The sequence below is a fragment of the Quercus robur genome, chromosome 10 (genome assembly GCF_932294415.1).
Source record: "Quercus robur chromosome 10, dhQueRobu3.1, whole genome shotgun sequence".
Taxonomy (NCBI): domain Eukaryota; kingdom Viridiplantae; phylum Streptophyta; class Magnoliopsida; order Fagales; family Fagaceae; genus Quercus; species Quercus robur.
The window spans coordinates 24,797,750-24,814,158 of NC_065543.1; the positions used below are offsets into that span (position 1 = coordinate 24,797,750).

The 16,409-nt window shown below is 33.8% G+C and overlaps 1 protein-coding gene across 1 annotated transcript; it reads left to right on the forward strand.

The window, feature by feature from the left end:
• Positions 1 to 1,631: 1,631 nt before the first annotated feature.
• Positions 1,632 to 14,047, forward strand: LOC126703648 (uncharacterized protein At5g08430). The gene is made up of 8 exons (XM_050402676.1): positions 1,632 to 1,870; positions 2,252 to 3,149; positions 3,458 to 3,570; positions 5,531 to 5,590; positions 7,837 to 7,887; positions 9,003 to 9,073; positions 11,920 to 12,176; positions 13,395 to 14,047. The coding sequence occupies exons 2-8, from the start codon at positions 2,453 to 2,455 to the stop codon at positions 13,793 to 13,795; spliced, it is 1,650 nt and encodes a 549-aa protein (XP_050258633.1). The 5' UTR covers positions 1,632 to 1,870; positions 2,252 to 2,452; the 3' UTR covers positions 13,796 to 14,047.
• The last annotated feature ends 2,362 nt before the right edge of the window (positions 14,048 to 16,409 follow it).

Here is a 16,409-nt window from a genome sequence, read left to right on the forward strand (position 1 = left end):
GTTTGGCCTACTAAAAAAAGAAAACTCAACTATTTAGGAGAACATCATTAAATGTCTTATCTTTTAAAAAAATTTAATTTTTTCTAAATTACCCTTAAATAAATTTATAAAAAAAATTTAAACAATTGTGCATATAAAAAATAAAAAAGTTTTACCTTATTTAATTTTTAAAGTAATTGTAGATTACAAACTCTATTGGTGTACTACTTCTACAATTACAAATTCTATTGGATGTAGATTACAAACTTATCTTCAAATTTAAATTCTATAATAGCCAAGGCTCATCCAAATTCAATCTTAATCTCTAAATCAAATTTTATACAAGTATTGATAAATTCAAGGGCCATAATGAGAATGTCAATAAAATAATAGGGTTTGACTTTTCAAATAGGACTTAATTTTGGAACATCTCAAAATGGAATAGAGGCTAAACAATTTAGGACAAGCAAGTATTTATTTATATAAAGTTTAATATCATAGTGTAAATTGTTAGGGTTATACTCATTAACAAATTAACAAATACTAGATTGTAACATGTGCTTACACACGATTATTAAAAAAAAAAAAAAAAAAAAAAAAGTGCTTACACACAGATACATTCAACAATAGTGATGAACTGGTGATGAGGTGGTCTTACCTATGTGAATGAAGTGATCATCTGGACTTTTACAGTAAGTATTATAACTAGATCACTTGGCCCATGTTGGAAAACCCCTTTAGACCATTTTTTTTTTTTTTTTTTGAGAAAGTTTAGACCATTTTGTTGATTCCTCCTAAAAGACATTACCTGCAAGTATACATAAAACTCAAGTTATGATTTTGATTAAAAACAATTAACTTTAACATGAAAAGTGTATGAATATCATCAACACCACAAAATTTACTTCCAACTTGACGAGGGAAAATGAACTTTAAGTTGAAAGGTATTTCAATATCATTAACAATACAAGACCCACTTACAATTTAATGGGGAGAAAAAAAAAAGGTTAAACTTGAAAAGTGTTTAAATATTATCAACTACACAAAACTCAGTTACAATTTGATGAAAGAAATTAACTTAAACATGAAAAATGTTTCAATATCATCAACAACACAAAACCTACTTCAAAATTTCAATGAAAACAATCATAAACTTTAAGTTGAAAAATGTTTCTATTATCAACTAAAATAAATAAATCCACTTATAATTTGATAAAAAGAAATAAATTTGTAAATTGAAAAGTGTTTGAATATCAACTACACAAAACTCACCTAAAATAGCTGGCCGTGGACTCCTTAGTTCCGGCATCAAAATTAAGAAAATTAATTTAACCCAAAATAGAAAACCTCTACAAATAAGCATGGAGAAAGAAAAAAAAGCAAAAAAAAAAAAAGATATCAATTGGTTTGAGAGAGAGAAGCTGGAGGGTTTTTACTGTAGCTTTGGAACATGAACAGTGCCAAGGCAAATTTACGGGTTACTGTAACTAATGTAAATGCTCTTAAACAATCAATTTATTTATTTTTATTTTTATTTTTAATTTTAATTTTTTTTATTTATATAATTTAAAATAATAAGTATTCCAAGATTCCGAGAATATGAAAATGGAACCAAACAAGTTAAATGGTATTTTATTCCAACTCTATTACCATTACCACGCATCAAACGTGACCTCACAATAATTTACGATGTCAGTAAAACAAAAATCCAAAAGGAAAAACAAAATGGAATCCGTAACGTAAATTCTTTGGGGTTTTGGTTTGGCTTTAAGGGAGGTCGATTGCTTTGCTTCTGCTACTGTGTCTGTGTCTGTTTCTGTGAGAGAAAAAGTTTGTTCAGCCTCAGACCAATTTCTTCACAATCCCAAAAATACCTTCTCGTCTTCTTCAGGTATCTCTCTCTCTCTCTCTCTCTCTCTCTCTCTCTACTTTTCTTTCAATTTTTTCACATTGAATTTGTTTGTCCATATATGTTGTTTTTATTTCCTCGGATTGGGGATTGTGGGAGTTACATAAAAATGTTGCTTAGAATAATATTATAGAACACAATAGAATTTGAGTGTTTTTTTTTTTTTATATAATTTTTGTACACATGCAGCTGTATTATGAACTCTCAATTAAAGTAGTTACTTTTTTTATGGATTTTCATTGAGGCTGTCATTTTGCTTTGCCAGTTTGAGTTTCCCTAAATGACTTACTTTTTGCCATATTGGTGTATTTTGATTTTACAAAGTCAAATTCACTACCCAGTTTGATTTCTTTTTCTTTTTAGGTTTTTCCTAATGACTGCAGTGCACTGTGTATTCGGCTTCACAGAAATTGCCTCTCTCTGTTTTCTTTGGTTGTGAGTTGGGTATATTAGAGGAATATGAAGGATGTTATCAACACTGCATATGTTTAGTTGAAGAACTATATAACAGCATTCCAATACCAAGAGACTAAAAGTCGTGTATGTGTGTGTGCGTTTGATAAAATGGAGAAAAGAGTTGAACCTTCACCTTCACCATTTGAATGGTTAGCGGAATATAATGGGCAGCTATATTCTCCCGTGAGAACAAAACGGAAGGTAAGATCAAGGAAAAAGGAATTTATTGGTTGGGGATCGAGACAGCTCATCGAATTTCTTGGTTCGATTGGGAAAGATACCAGCCAGCAAATCTCTCAATATGATGTTACTGCCATTATAAATGACTATGTTAATAGGAACAACCTTCTTCACCCCTCAAAAAAGAAGAGGATTGTTTGTGATGAGAGGCTCCATTTCATTTTTGGAAGGAAGGCAATTAACCGAAACAAAATTTATGAATTGCTAGGAGCACACTTTGCCGAGAATCAATACGAATCTGACGATGATTTATCGTGCACCTCTGATGAAAGGGAGAATGTTTTTGAGAGCAATGAACGGGAGAATGTTTTGAGTTTTGAGAGGAAAACCCATCAAAAGAAAAAAGTTTATGAAACTCCAAAAATCGATTTAACTCCAAAAAGCAAATTTGCAGCCATAAATTTTCCCAATATTAAGCTCGTCTACCTGAAAAAGACTCTAGTTGAGGATCTTCTCAAGGACCCTGAAACCTCTGAAAGTAAGCTAGTAGGAAGTTATGTGAGGATCAAATCTGACCCTTACGATTACCTTCAGAAGAACTCTCACCAGCTTGTGCAAGTTACAGGTGATCTGCTAATTTTTATTCTCTTATAATTGACAGTAATTTTTATTTACAAAAAATAGTTGTTTTGTATTTTCCTTAAATGATCACGTTTCTTGTCAACAGCACTACAGTCCCTGAATAAAATTCCTTTTTGCGCATTGATGTACCATTGATAAATAATCCAACATTCCAACTGCTTTTAGTGTGTGGTCAATTATGTTTATGTTACTATATACAGAGTGTAATGGGTTTATGTTTTGGTTAGTCCATAATCCATATATGCTATCTTATTTTGTTAATATATGGTGGTGTTATTATATATTTTCTAGGTCTAAAGAAGGCATCTGGAACTGGTGATACAAATACAGAAGACCTCCTCCAACTTTCCAATGTGGTGAAAGACACCCGTGTTGCCATGCTTTCGGATGATAATTTTTCTGAGGTAAGAGTTTTGCAGATTGATTTAAAGCTATGAGCTTTATGCTTAATCTTGATAAGCCTAGTTTACCAAGTTATGTGCTGGTCAGTCAGCATTTGCATGCTTTCCTTTATGATATTGAGCCCTTGATAGGCTCCTGGCCTGTGTCAGCACTTTTTGCACACTAGGGAAAGGATTTGCTGCACCTTGTATGCTGCAATTGCTGCATAAAGGGTAAGGTGGCAGTCAAAGAGAAGTGACAAGTGTCCCATTGCCACATAACCAATTTTTTTTTTCTTTCTTTCTTTCTTTCGGTTTCAGCCCACGCCAATCCATGGACCCCTTTTTTTTCTAAATATTTTGTGATTTTACAAATACACTGGTGTAGATGTAAATTGTGTGATTTTGTGATACACAACTATTCTGTGATTTATGGTGAGTAATTGTTTTAGTAATGCCTAAGTTCAGAGGCAATAGTCTTCTCGGAGCCCCAACTCTTATAGGAACTTCTTATCCTATTCATTCTTATGCTTTTTGGGTTTATTTGTTTTCTTGCTCTTAGCTGCTAAATTAGAGTAAAACAGTTTTTTTTTTGTTTTAAAAAAAAAATGTTATAAAAAACCCATAAAAGTAAAGGTGGTTCTTTAGAGATGAATAGTTAGAAGTGCTAAGATAAATCATTAATAGGCTTTGTAGACTGAGTTTTGGACCTTTTGGTCATCCATAAACAGCATCTTTATAGGTGAGCTGTAATTGTTTCTGAAATTGAGAGACTGGTTAGTTTTGCAGTTTGAAGTTATTATTGAAACTGCATTTTTTAATTACTTTTACTGAACGCTCTCAATTTTTTCAAAAAGCCCAATTTCTAAAAGCCTTACCAAACTCACCCTAAGTTGTGGATTTGGGGCATGCCTATGCATTGCCGACTTTGGGTGGGATCCATGCTCCCCCAAGTTTTAAAATGTTGGAAGTCTCTGGGAGGCTGCCTTTTCAACACCTATCAAATTTCTGCTTTAAAGATAGTCCACTTGGTCTTAAGCCTTAGTAGATCTTTCATTGTGCATTTCAGTGAAGGCCGTTACTTTGCCATGGTCATTTTTCTGTAAAAACAAAGAGGGAACTGAAAAAAAAAAAAAAAAGAAAGGGAATTTTTTTGTTTTTGTTTTTTGGTTTTTTTTTTGGGGGGGGGGGGGGGTGGAGGTGGTGATGTGCAGATCAGAAACCATTTGGAGTCAATCAGACGGTTGTTTTCTTTCCTCTTTGTCCATCAACCTAACGCTTTTGAATAACTGATGCTTGGAGGTTTGTGGTGAGGAGAAAGTATGGTAATGGGTGGGGTAAATGGGATTCTGTATCCTTTTATTTAGGAATCTCATTGGGTAAATGTGTTTATAGGCGTTGTGATAGGGTGGCATATCTTACTGGTATATTGAACAGCATAACCTTGATCATCATATTAATTATCCTGAGGATGGCAAGCTCTTAGATCCCATGGCTTTAAATTCCCATTTTAGGTTGGTGTCCTTTCAGGTTTTTCTTTCTTTTTAAGGTAGGAGAAATCCTCTGAGACCTTGAGAAATAGGCTTAACTGTGTATGTAATAAGTCAGAGGCTGGTGTCACTGCTCTTTATGGTGTGGACAAAAGATTTGATTTGTATTGCTCGCTGGATGCTGTTCACTGAAAAATGTACTCATGTACATTTGTGCTATTGATTTTGATTTGTTCTTAAATACATGGATGTTCCTGTATGCAATATTAAAATTTTGGTTGGATGTTGGAATCATATTTCAAATGGTTTTGAATTCTTCTAAGAAAAAAAAAGTATTTTTTTGTTCCTTTTGTGGTCATCATCTTGAACTCAAAGTTTATTTTTCTGATTAATAAATTTGCATGACTTACCTATCAAAAACAACAACAACAAAAAAATTTGTGCTATTGTGCTTGTATGTGTGGTCTACCTTAGCTTTTTAAAGTTAATTGCAGGAAGAATGCAAGGATTTGCAGCGGAGAATAAAAGATGGCTTGCTCAAAAGGCCAACTGTTGTAAGTATTCTTATTGAATTTTAATTTTGATTTTAATTATATATTATTACATTTTGGCTTGGCTAGGAACAAACTTTGTGCATATTTGTGTGCTTGTTGCACCCTAAATTCTTGGAGGTAATAGAATAATTCACGGACAGAGAAGAGAAAAATTCTTATAATACGCATAACAAAAGCCTATAGCATGTTGGTTTCTTTTGGCATGATTTGTGACCCATTTTTGGAGCTTCTGAATTTCTGAAAATATTTGTGTAGGCATTAGAAAAAGCTTGAACCCTGGTAAGACATCTTAAAGTCAAAGCAAATACTTAAGTCTTGCCCTTTGAGGTTTAAAAAAGAAAATATGTAAGGTTCCGATGGGTAATCATCTTTCTAGTGCCCCAAAAGCAGTTATTTTATAAATTCCTTGCCTAGGCCAAATACTTAAGTCTTGCCCTTTGAGGTTTAAAAAAGAAAATATGTGAGGTTCCGATGAGTAATCATCTTTCTAGTGCCCCAAAAGCAGTTATTTTATAAATTCCTTGCCTAGGCTTTGAGCTGTGTGTCTTACTTGTGAGTAAAGCCACCACTAGTGATATTAAGAAATATCAATTTTTTTTTTAGCTTTGTGCACAGACTCACAATATGAAGGGCCCTTTGTTTTTATTAATAGTGCCACCCCTTCTGTGATATCATACTTCTACCATCATCTCCCATCACCGGAAATTATAATTTTCGTCACTGAGCTTTGGTGTAGGTTCGATTTTGGTCCCTCAAATTTGACAACTTCGGATTTGGTCTGTAAAATTACAAATAGGGAAAATTGTGGCCCCTCCACATATATTTTTTGTTTATATGACTAATGGGATGCTGAGGTACCTCATTTTTTAGGGACCAAATTTGAACTGACAAAATCAAACTGACCCCATAGACGGAGATGAAATTGTTCCATTTTTTAAATTTTAGAGACCATATTTGAACTTTTATAAATTTGAAGGATCAAAATTGAACTTTCCCCAATTTTCAGGGACCAAAATTATAATTTACTCGTACTTTTTTTTCTTAGTTCTTATAAGCAAAGATAATTTTTTTTTTTTTTTGGAATTTTCTAGCAAAAGTTATGGCAATAGTAAGAAATGTTTTTCAACGTAAGAAGGCTTCAATGGCTGACCATATGCATTATGCTAATGGCAACTTTCATATGTTCTGGACATTTTATACTCCATCAAATTGGGGCAGGATGGAAAAGATATATAGTATCAGATTCCTTCCATAGGGTAAGCATTTGAGGTTAGAACTTTCTATAAAAGCTTTGTGCTTTAGTGAAGGTTCCCCTTTCCCTTGGAAGAGTATCCAGAAAACAAAGGCCCCAACTAGAGAAAGTGCCAAATGATTGTTGTAGATTAGGTGCTGTATTTGTAAGAAGGGTGGGTAAACCACGAATCATTTACTTCTCCAATGTGAAGTAGGCAAAAAACTGGGGGACATGATTCTGTTTTTGTTTGAGATGCTGTGGGCTATGACTAGATAAGTTTTGGATTTGTTGGCTCGTTGACAAAGTCAGTTGGATAGACACCTCAATGTCGGCATATGGAACACTATTCCATTGTGTTTTAAGCGATGTATTTGGATAGAGTAATGCTCAAAGTTTTGGAGATTATGAGAAATCATTCTTAGACTTGAAGCCTGTGCTGATGAAGACCTAATATGATTGGATGGCTGTCAATGCATGTTTTTGTTTCTCTAACTTATTTGAATTATTTGGCCAAGAGCTTTATAGCCCAACTGGTTGGCACCTCTTAGTGTTTCCAATAGAGATATCCAGGGTTCAAATCCTCCCTCTCTTGTTGTAACTATTGAATATAAAAAATAAAATTAAAAACTTATTTGAATTTTTTGATCTTTTTACTTTTTTTTTGAGTTTTTTGATTGGCAAGTTTCACAACACAATGGGTCTTTTATGTTAAATGACACCTCTACTAACCATGAAAATAAGGGGCGGTATGTGAGTCACAAGTTCAATCCCCATTAGGTATGTAAGTTATAAACCAATAGGAAAAAAAAAAAAAAAACTTTATGCCAACAGCAAAAGGATACGTTGCATTTGCAGATTCTTTATCAGCTTCTTTTTGGCTAAACATTTGAATCAGTTGCCTTTTTGATTGTCTCTAGTCTTTTGTTCATTTCTCCTTTTTTGGTTATATTTGGTGTTTCAGTTTTTTGCTCATATTCAATATATTAATGTGGTTCTTAAACCTTTTCTACAGGTGGAGCTTCAACAAAAGGTTCAAATATTGCATGAGGATATTACAAAACATGTAGGTACTAAGTATTTGAAAAATTAACTATTAGCCATCAGATTTGCTTGCACTTTTCTTTGCTTATGTTCTCATTGTTTTTATTTTTTTGATGTGGGGTCCAAGTTTGTCAATTAAGTGAACAGGGAAAGATATTATCCAGATGGGTAAATAGATTAAACTTCAAACAATAACAATTAATTACTATTGCTATGAAGCAAGCTCATATTTTATCTTTGTTACCTTTTCTTAATAATGAGAAACAATTTGAAAGAGGTGAGTCGATCGCTAGAACTATAGGTCTTAGAATCAAAAGGAAATTGCTTACTTTTCACTTGAAATGTTGATGTGGCAGGAACCCAGAATACTGATATGAGTTATAACAAGCCTATGTGAATGCTAAGTTCTAAAAAATATGAACATTTGTGCAAAATGTTGCTGACAACATGGAATTACAATTGATTTTTGTGAAATTATGTATAATAGAACTGAATAGAAGAGCTCCTTGCTGTTGCAATAGAAATTTATAACAAAACAAGTATATCATGTTTGAATGGCAACTCTTTTCATTTGCAAGCATTTACTATGTTCGGAATTCCCTTCATATGTTGCGTCTTATGTACATGTTGGTCTATTTTGAACCTACATGGTGTAAACAAGAACATTTGCTTTCTTAATTATTACAAGAGAAAAAGAAGACATTTCACAGAAAAAAAAAATGGAACTTCACATTGTTCATGAACAAATTTTCTTATATTGAAAAATTTATAATGGATATTGGTTCTATTAGCTTCTCCCTAATGTGGGTGTTGTGCTTAGAGTCCAGGAATATATTAATTTTTAAACTATGCATGATTCTTCATTGTTGGGTGCTTTAATATCAAACTGCACATATTACAAGCTTTGTCAGTATATTACTGTACTGCATAATACTTTCTTATCTTTAATTAATATCATGTTGAACTGCAGTTTTTTTTTTTTGGGCAAACTTTAAGACATTAATTGTGGTATCTTCCATGTAAGGCTACATGCTCATCAATTCAACTGTGAATTTTGTCTCAATACTTTTGGTGCAATTTTGATTGAATTCATCATCAAACTGACACTTTCTCGATCCTGTCGTGGTTTTGTTCCAGTGGCTTGCAAGAGAAATTCCTATGTTACAAAACCTCATTGATCGAGCCAATGAAAAAGGATGGCGCAGAGAATATCCTTTTAATGATATTTTTAGATTACACACCATGGTTGAATGTTTTGGCCTATCTTGGTATTATTTCTGAATCTGATTCAACTGATGAATCAAGGGATGTGGTTGAAATATATAATTGAGTCATTTGTTACACTATTGAACCAAAACCATTTAGGTGGTGTGGGTGGTACATAAAAATGGTTAATAAAAGGATTTCATGACTAGGAAATGAAATATTAGTTTGTTCAATGTATATTATTTTGTCCTCTTTTGAAGCTTTTTTATTGAATGATGGTAACATGTTCATAGAACAAAGAGTTTGTATTTTTTTTTAAGGTTAAAATCAAATCCAAGTCTTACACCTACACAGGCCGAACCCATGACCTTGCCCCATCCCTCCCCCCCTCCCCCAATCAGTTTATGGGGGAAGGATATGCCATTTGGTCCAAAGACTGTTGGCTCCAAAATTAAATATCTGAGACTGTCTTTCCATATTGATTTACTTTTTCTTATGATTTGATTGATAATACATGAAAGTAACTTTCCATGTATCTTAGAACTTTTAATCCGTATTTAGGTTTTAATTAAAACCTAAACTGAAACCTGAGATTGCTGGTTCAACTAGGATATAATTCAACCCTGTTTTATGGTTTCAACTTATTGTTTAATGCCGTGCTTGGATGTGGGATTTCGAGGTGAGATTTACTCAAAAGTTATAATTTGAGAATTCCCTTTTTTGATTTCCCTTGTTTGGCTTAGCAGGAAAGTTATTTTAAAAATTCTGTTGAATTTTGAATTTGGCATTTTATTTTTGCATTTTTAAGCATTTGAATCTTAATTTAAAATTCCATGGGGGGATGAGTAATTTACAAATTCTACCAACATTCTTGGACCACCCACCATTACAGAATTTTGAATTTGAGATATTAAGCATCAAATTGCAAGTTCAAATTCTGAGGGGGAAGGGATCATTTTTAAATTCTACTGACATTATTATTCTCAAACCATATACCTATTTACACCATGACTACCATTATCGCGAGTCGTCACCAACACACAACACACCTCCACCACCACTAACACCAACAGAATGTTACCAAACACCACTATTACCAATTCATTACCATCATTATTGTAGCTACTGTAATATTCTAATTTTTAAATATGATCATCCAAACGATGGAAACTTAAATTGATGGGATTGAAATTCCCGTCAATTTAAAACCTGTCATTTTTTAAATTCTAAAAATTTTGCCGATTCTTCATCCAAACGCAGCCTAGGAGTTTCCCATATTAGATAAGGAAGTGGCAGTTACTGAAAAAATAGTTGGGGGGATGCACCCAACATTTGAATTTTGGCTATTGAATTTCTTGTGTTAGAGCAGGCATTGTGTTCCTGCAACTTGATGGTCTACTACTTCCATCATTTTGAAGTATGCATGTGTTCCCAGAAAGATTATGTTCGTGGTTCATAAATAAGAGAAAGGATGCAGCTAGGCTTGATGGTAAAGGATGCAGCTAGGCTTGATGGTATGACCCACTTATTGAGAAACTTTTTATGATACATCGTATGCTGGAAATGATGCCAACTTTTTGGCCATTACATTGGTATCACTCATCTTTGGAAGCTGACAATGATGAGAAGAGGGTGGAAGCAATGATGACATTGTCGATATTGGTTGTGATTGATCTCTGCCCGTGTTTACTTTTGCATCATTCCTATAAATGATCAATAACATGGACAAACAAGGCATGATTGAACCATTACTAGTAACACATGGTTACATGGAATGTGATATATTGCCCCAGCAGATCCATACCATACACTTTACTGACAATGGTCAGAACACATAATTTTATGACTAGATTCATGGTGAGTTTTATATTATTTCTCATCAACAATAAGGGTTTTTTTTTTTTTTTTTTTTTGCATAGGATTTGCATTTTGAATATCGTGGACTCAACCTAATATTTTTCTATTTACCCAAAGCAGTTATGAGCCACAACACAAAGGCTTAAGTACTATGCTTGTTCATGTTATTTGATAAGCGGTCCAATAATTGCCACCCTGGGCTCCTAAATTTGTTCTCTGTTAAAGCAATTAGAAGTGGTGAGTTATAATTTAGTTAGAAGAAGTAATGCTTTGCAAGATTCCAATTAGAGTTAGGTCTCTAGGAACTTTTCTCATGAGAGTTCAGGGACTGGAGTAGGGTATATGATCTATAAGAGGTGCAATAGTTGGAGGAAAAAGTGATCCTTTAAGGCTAGTATGGGATTCTCCGGCCCCTTGGGTGGAGGCAGCGGCCCCTTGGGTGAGAGAGATGCTGCACGTAACAGAAACATAATATACTTTTTTCCCTTGGGAGTTTGCATTATTTGGGTTCTAACATTATCGCATTAGAAAATACAATATCTAATAGGATAATTTTCTGCTGCGTCTAAAATTTATCTTCTCACCCATTATTACATTTCTTGATTCCTTTAGCATCGCTAACCACCAGAGCGTCCTATTTTGACTCTCTTAAAATGGAAGGAAATTGTGTCAGACTTTTGTTTAAGTGTCTTAATTGAATCTGCATGGATGGATCCTCTTTTTTCTCCTAATACTACTACATTTTTAAGACCATCTTCTCACAGCAATGTCATGAAAATTATCTGGTTTTGCGTGCCTGCTGTATGTATGTGGTTTTATGTTGTTGATACCCATGCTTTGTTTAATACTTCATCGCAAAAAGCAATGTACCATAGGAATGTCATGTCCTGTATCTTGTAGAGAGAACTTGTGATGGAATTTCAACGAACATTACGAAAAATTGTAAGTAAACTTTCCCACAAAGCATCTTTGATGTCCTTAATTGATTTACGCTTGATCAGTACCTGGAGAAAAAGCAGCTGCTCCAGAATCCAGATGAACAGTCACGGCTGTTGCATGAGGTCCCAAAAGTAATTGCTGATGAAATAGAACCAGAAGCTACACCACAGGATAATCCAGAAAATATAAAACAAGAAAACAGTGGTTCACCTAGATCAATCCTTAGTGGAGCTTCTAAAATTCCTAATCATGTTATAGCAACAAATGGAACTGCATCAGCTTGGACATCTCATAGCACTGATTATGCAGGTGCATCATTTAGATTATTCATTTCTTTCCTTGAAGGTCTTTTAATCTTGTGTGTGTGTGACAGTGATCACCACATTTCTGCAATGTTCATGACTGCATTTGGTTTTTTTTTTTTTTTAGTTGGGGGTGGGGGGTTGTTATTTAACATGGATCTTCAGAATTGGCTGACCTATTGTGTAAGAAATGGAATTGGTGAAATATAATACTTTATTCTTAAACTATCTTTGGTTATACTACAATTCATTCAGATGGAATTTGGAAGTCACTCTTCCAGAATCCGTGAAGTACTTCACTTTTTTGGTTTTCCCATGTTAATAAAAATGACTTGTTTTCCAAAGATCATGCCTTAGATGACATCAAGTAATGAGAGAATCCACTTTTATGTCAAAGATTGTGGTGATGCAATGGAAGTCTTCATTGATTCGTTCCATCTGATGTAATTCCCAAACTACATCATGAAAAATGCCTAGCACTTTTTGTTGCATGAGTTCAGTTTTGAATGATTCCAGTAACGTAGGATTAAATGAGTAAACCAAACACATTGAGGTTGATTGCAGTTTTGCATAAGATATGGTTTGTTTGTGTGGTTGGTTGGAGAAAAAAGGAGGGGATGAAGAGAGAGAGACTATCTTGGTGTTTGGTATAAAGAGAATGGAAAATTTGGGAAACCGTTATGTGACTAAAATTGCTTTCCATAAAACCACCAATTTGATGCTTTGCCAAAATAGCTTTTGCAAAGCAATTTTAGTTTGTTTGGGAAGTTGTAACAAATTTTTGTTACAGGCTGACCATGATGGGCATTCATGTTCCAGTTTTGAGGGCAAGTGTCAAGAATCAAGATAGTGATGTTATGTTATATCTTTTAATTGCAAGTGATGACATATATAGAGGAGTCAATCAGTCTCTATTCTAGTTCTAGACTATCATTCTGTCTTACTCATATTTCAATTCCATAAAAGGGGAAATAAATGTATATCTTCAGGGAATGCCACAAGCCCCTTTTATCACCCACTTTGGTGATATCTATAATTATATTGTTTCCCATTGTCCCTTGTTATGGTGCACTTTAAATTTGCAAGGGGCAGACTGTAAAACAAACGGATCCTCCCCCCCGGCCCCCTTCTTTTTTTTTTTCCTGTCATGATTATCCTTTAAATTCTGATATCTCAATTATCCTTTAGTCTAATCATTTACTTAATTAATCATGCTTTGTTGCAGAGTTTCATCACAATGTTATTGAAGAACAGTCAGTTCAACCATCACATTTCATAAACAAGAGTAATGGTGAGACACAGCTTGCAAATACAGAGGAGAATAAGTGTGTTGATGAAATGGTGTCAAAGCAGGCAATGACATCTCAAGTGATTGATTTGAGTGATGACGAGGAGGTCGAAGAATTAAGTGTTGCAAAGAAATTTCCTGATGACATGCTGGGAAGCTTGTTATGGCATTACTTAGATCCCCAAGGAGACATACAGGGGCCCTTTTCTTTAACATCCCTAAAACGTTGGTATGATGCTGATTACTTTCCTCCAGATTTTCAGGTCTGGAGGTCAGATCGGATCCAAGATGGAGCTGTATTATTGAAAGACATACTTGACCAGAATTTTCCCAGTTGAATGTACTTGAGACTAGACTAGATTTGCTGCTCATTAAATCAGGGCATAATCTGTAAATTCAGTTTTAGATTTGAAGGCAAATAGTTGATCTCCCAAGATATTGGGAAATTAAAACAAAGTCTATTTCTTTTTCTTTTTTTATAAGGATTTTTGTTATTTCTTGTCCATGAGAATGTGTATCATGAAATAAAAATGATCCTTTGAAACAATGTATATTATCTATTGAGTCTTTATGAGATAGATGTTCACTTATTTAGCTTGAATTTACATAAGAAAGGGTAACTGATTGTTTATATTAGTAATCCAATATCAGCCTAATTGATTTTTGTTTTGGATAACCAGTCGGAATAATTTCTCTCACCTAAACTTATGGTCCTATTATTATCAATATCTTATTTTCTGGCTGAAGTTCAATAAATCTCATATTTTGTTTTGTTGAAATTACTAGCTTAACTGGTACCATTAGTAGAGGCAACGGTGATTTTATCCCAACAGGCATTCCATCCTAGCCTAGGTGATGGTGTGAGTGAGGGAGACCGTCTGAGTCTCAGAGCATGAGTTAATTTACCTAAACAACAGAGGAAGAAAAAAAAAATCCAAGTATATCATTGCTCCGTATGCTTGAGTTTTCCAATATTAGGTTGAATTTTGATTATCCCACCCACCGGCCACCACTATAAATAAAAGGAAAGACAGGGCAATGGATAAAAAGTAAAGTAGTTGAATTTGAATTGAATTAATTGATCCATAGTCCATACTCGTGTCCGTGTTCGTGTGATATTTATTTGTTCCAAGGTAAAGGTAGTGTGCCTTGAAGAAGAGATAGCTAACCTATACTATACATTTTCTAACCAACTTTTAGGATTTGTTTGGTTGAAGGAATGGAAAAGTGAGAGAATAAAAAATTATGAGAGGATATAAAAGATTTTATTTTCTCTCATTTTTGTTTGATTATGAGTGAAAAAGTGGAGGAAAGGAAAAAATGAGTTTGAATAAATTTACTCATATACCCTTGTTAAAGAATGATGCCCAATTAACCACAAAATAAATAATCACAATTCACCCAAATTTATTAAAAAAAAAAATCATGTCAAAAAAAAAATCACGTCTACTTAAAAAAAAAGGCAACGTTGCTGCCCCAAAAAAAAGGGCACGCCCAGGCCTAGAAAATCAAAAGAAAGAATAAAACATAAAATATAAAAAGCAGCGATAACGTTACTGCCCAGGAGAAGGGAAAAAAAAAAAAAAGCACGCTCAGGCAGGCTTAGAAAATCAAAAGAAAAAAATAAATAAAAGGAAGAGGCAACGTTGCCCAACAAAATAAAAAAAAAAAAAAGGGAGGGGGGGGGGGGGGGTAGTACGGGAGAAGGAAAAATAAAAAATAAAGGCAATTTGAAGAAGTCCATGTGCATATGGGCATTTTTGTTAATCAAGAAAAAATTCTTTTCTATTGATTTTTTTCTCCATTTTGGGGGCACAGGAAGAAAATACCTGGACCCCACTATTTATTTTCCTTCCTTCTCATCTAACTAAATACACTCCAAAAAAGTTTTTTTTTTCACTTTTTCTTCAAATTTTTTTATCCGTCCTATTTCACCTCTAAACAAACACATCTTAGGCTATGTTTGGTTAGAGTGATTTTAGGAAGGATGGAAAATGAAGGTGAGAAAAATGGAGAGAAAATGATGTTTTTGGTTGTTTGGATGAAGGTGGAAAAGAGGAGAGATTTTGGTGGGGTCCACAAGTTTTCTCTCTTCCCCCTCCAAAACACAATCTCTCCAAATTGGAGAGAAAATGGAAGTGAAAAGTGGACAAAAATATTTGGACAAAATTGCCCACATTTTCTTTTTACTTTTTTTTTTTTTTTTTGGCAACTTCAACCTGGCCGAAATAAATGCTACTTGCCTACAATTTTGTTTTTCCCTTTTTTTTCTTTTGGGTTTCACTGGACGCTGGTTTTTTTTTTTTTTTTTTTTTTTTTTTAATATGATGATGTGCATGAATCCGTGATTCACCCTACAATGTTTTTTTTTTGGACGTTTTTTCTTTTAATTTTTTAAATTTATTTCTTATTTTTTATTGGACATGAATTTTCCTTTTTAATAAACTTTGGAAGATTGCATTTTTTTTGGTTGGTTGTTTGCCTTTTTTTTTTTTCTTAATTGAGCATTATTTTTAATAAGGACATATGAGTAAATTTATACAAACTCCATTTTCTATTCCCCATTTCTCTTTTCAACCAAACAAAAAAGTTTTCCATCCCTCCACTTTTCCACCCTTCCAATCAAACACAAATGAGAAAAACTAAAATTTTTTCTATCCCCCCACTTTTCCATTCTCTCTCAATTTTCTATCCTCCCATTTTTCCATCATCTGAACCAAACGGACCCCTAGTCTTCCTCCTATCTCCATCATGGGTGAAGTGGGCTTTCTTGGACTTGTTTTTTTGAGGAGTTTTGTTGGGTTTCTTGGCCCATGTCGTGTAGTCTAGTGAGAAAGTATAGTCAATGGGCTTTTGGGTTAAGTATGTTGTGATGGACTTTGAGCCCATGTGGGCTAGTACTGCAGTCCCAAGGTTTGTTGATTTATTTTTGAGTTTTGTTAAGCAAACCCC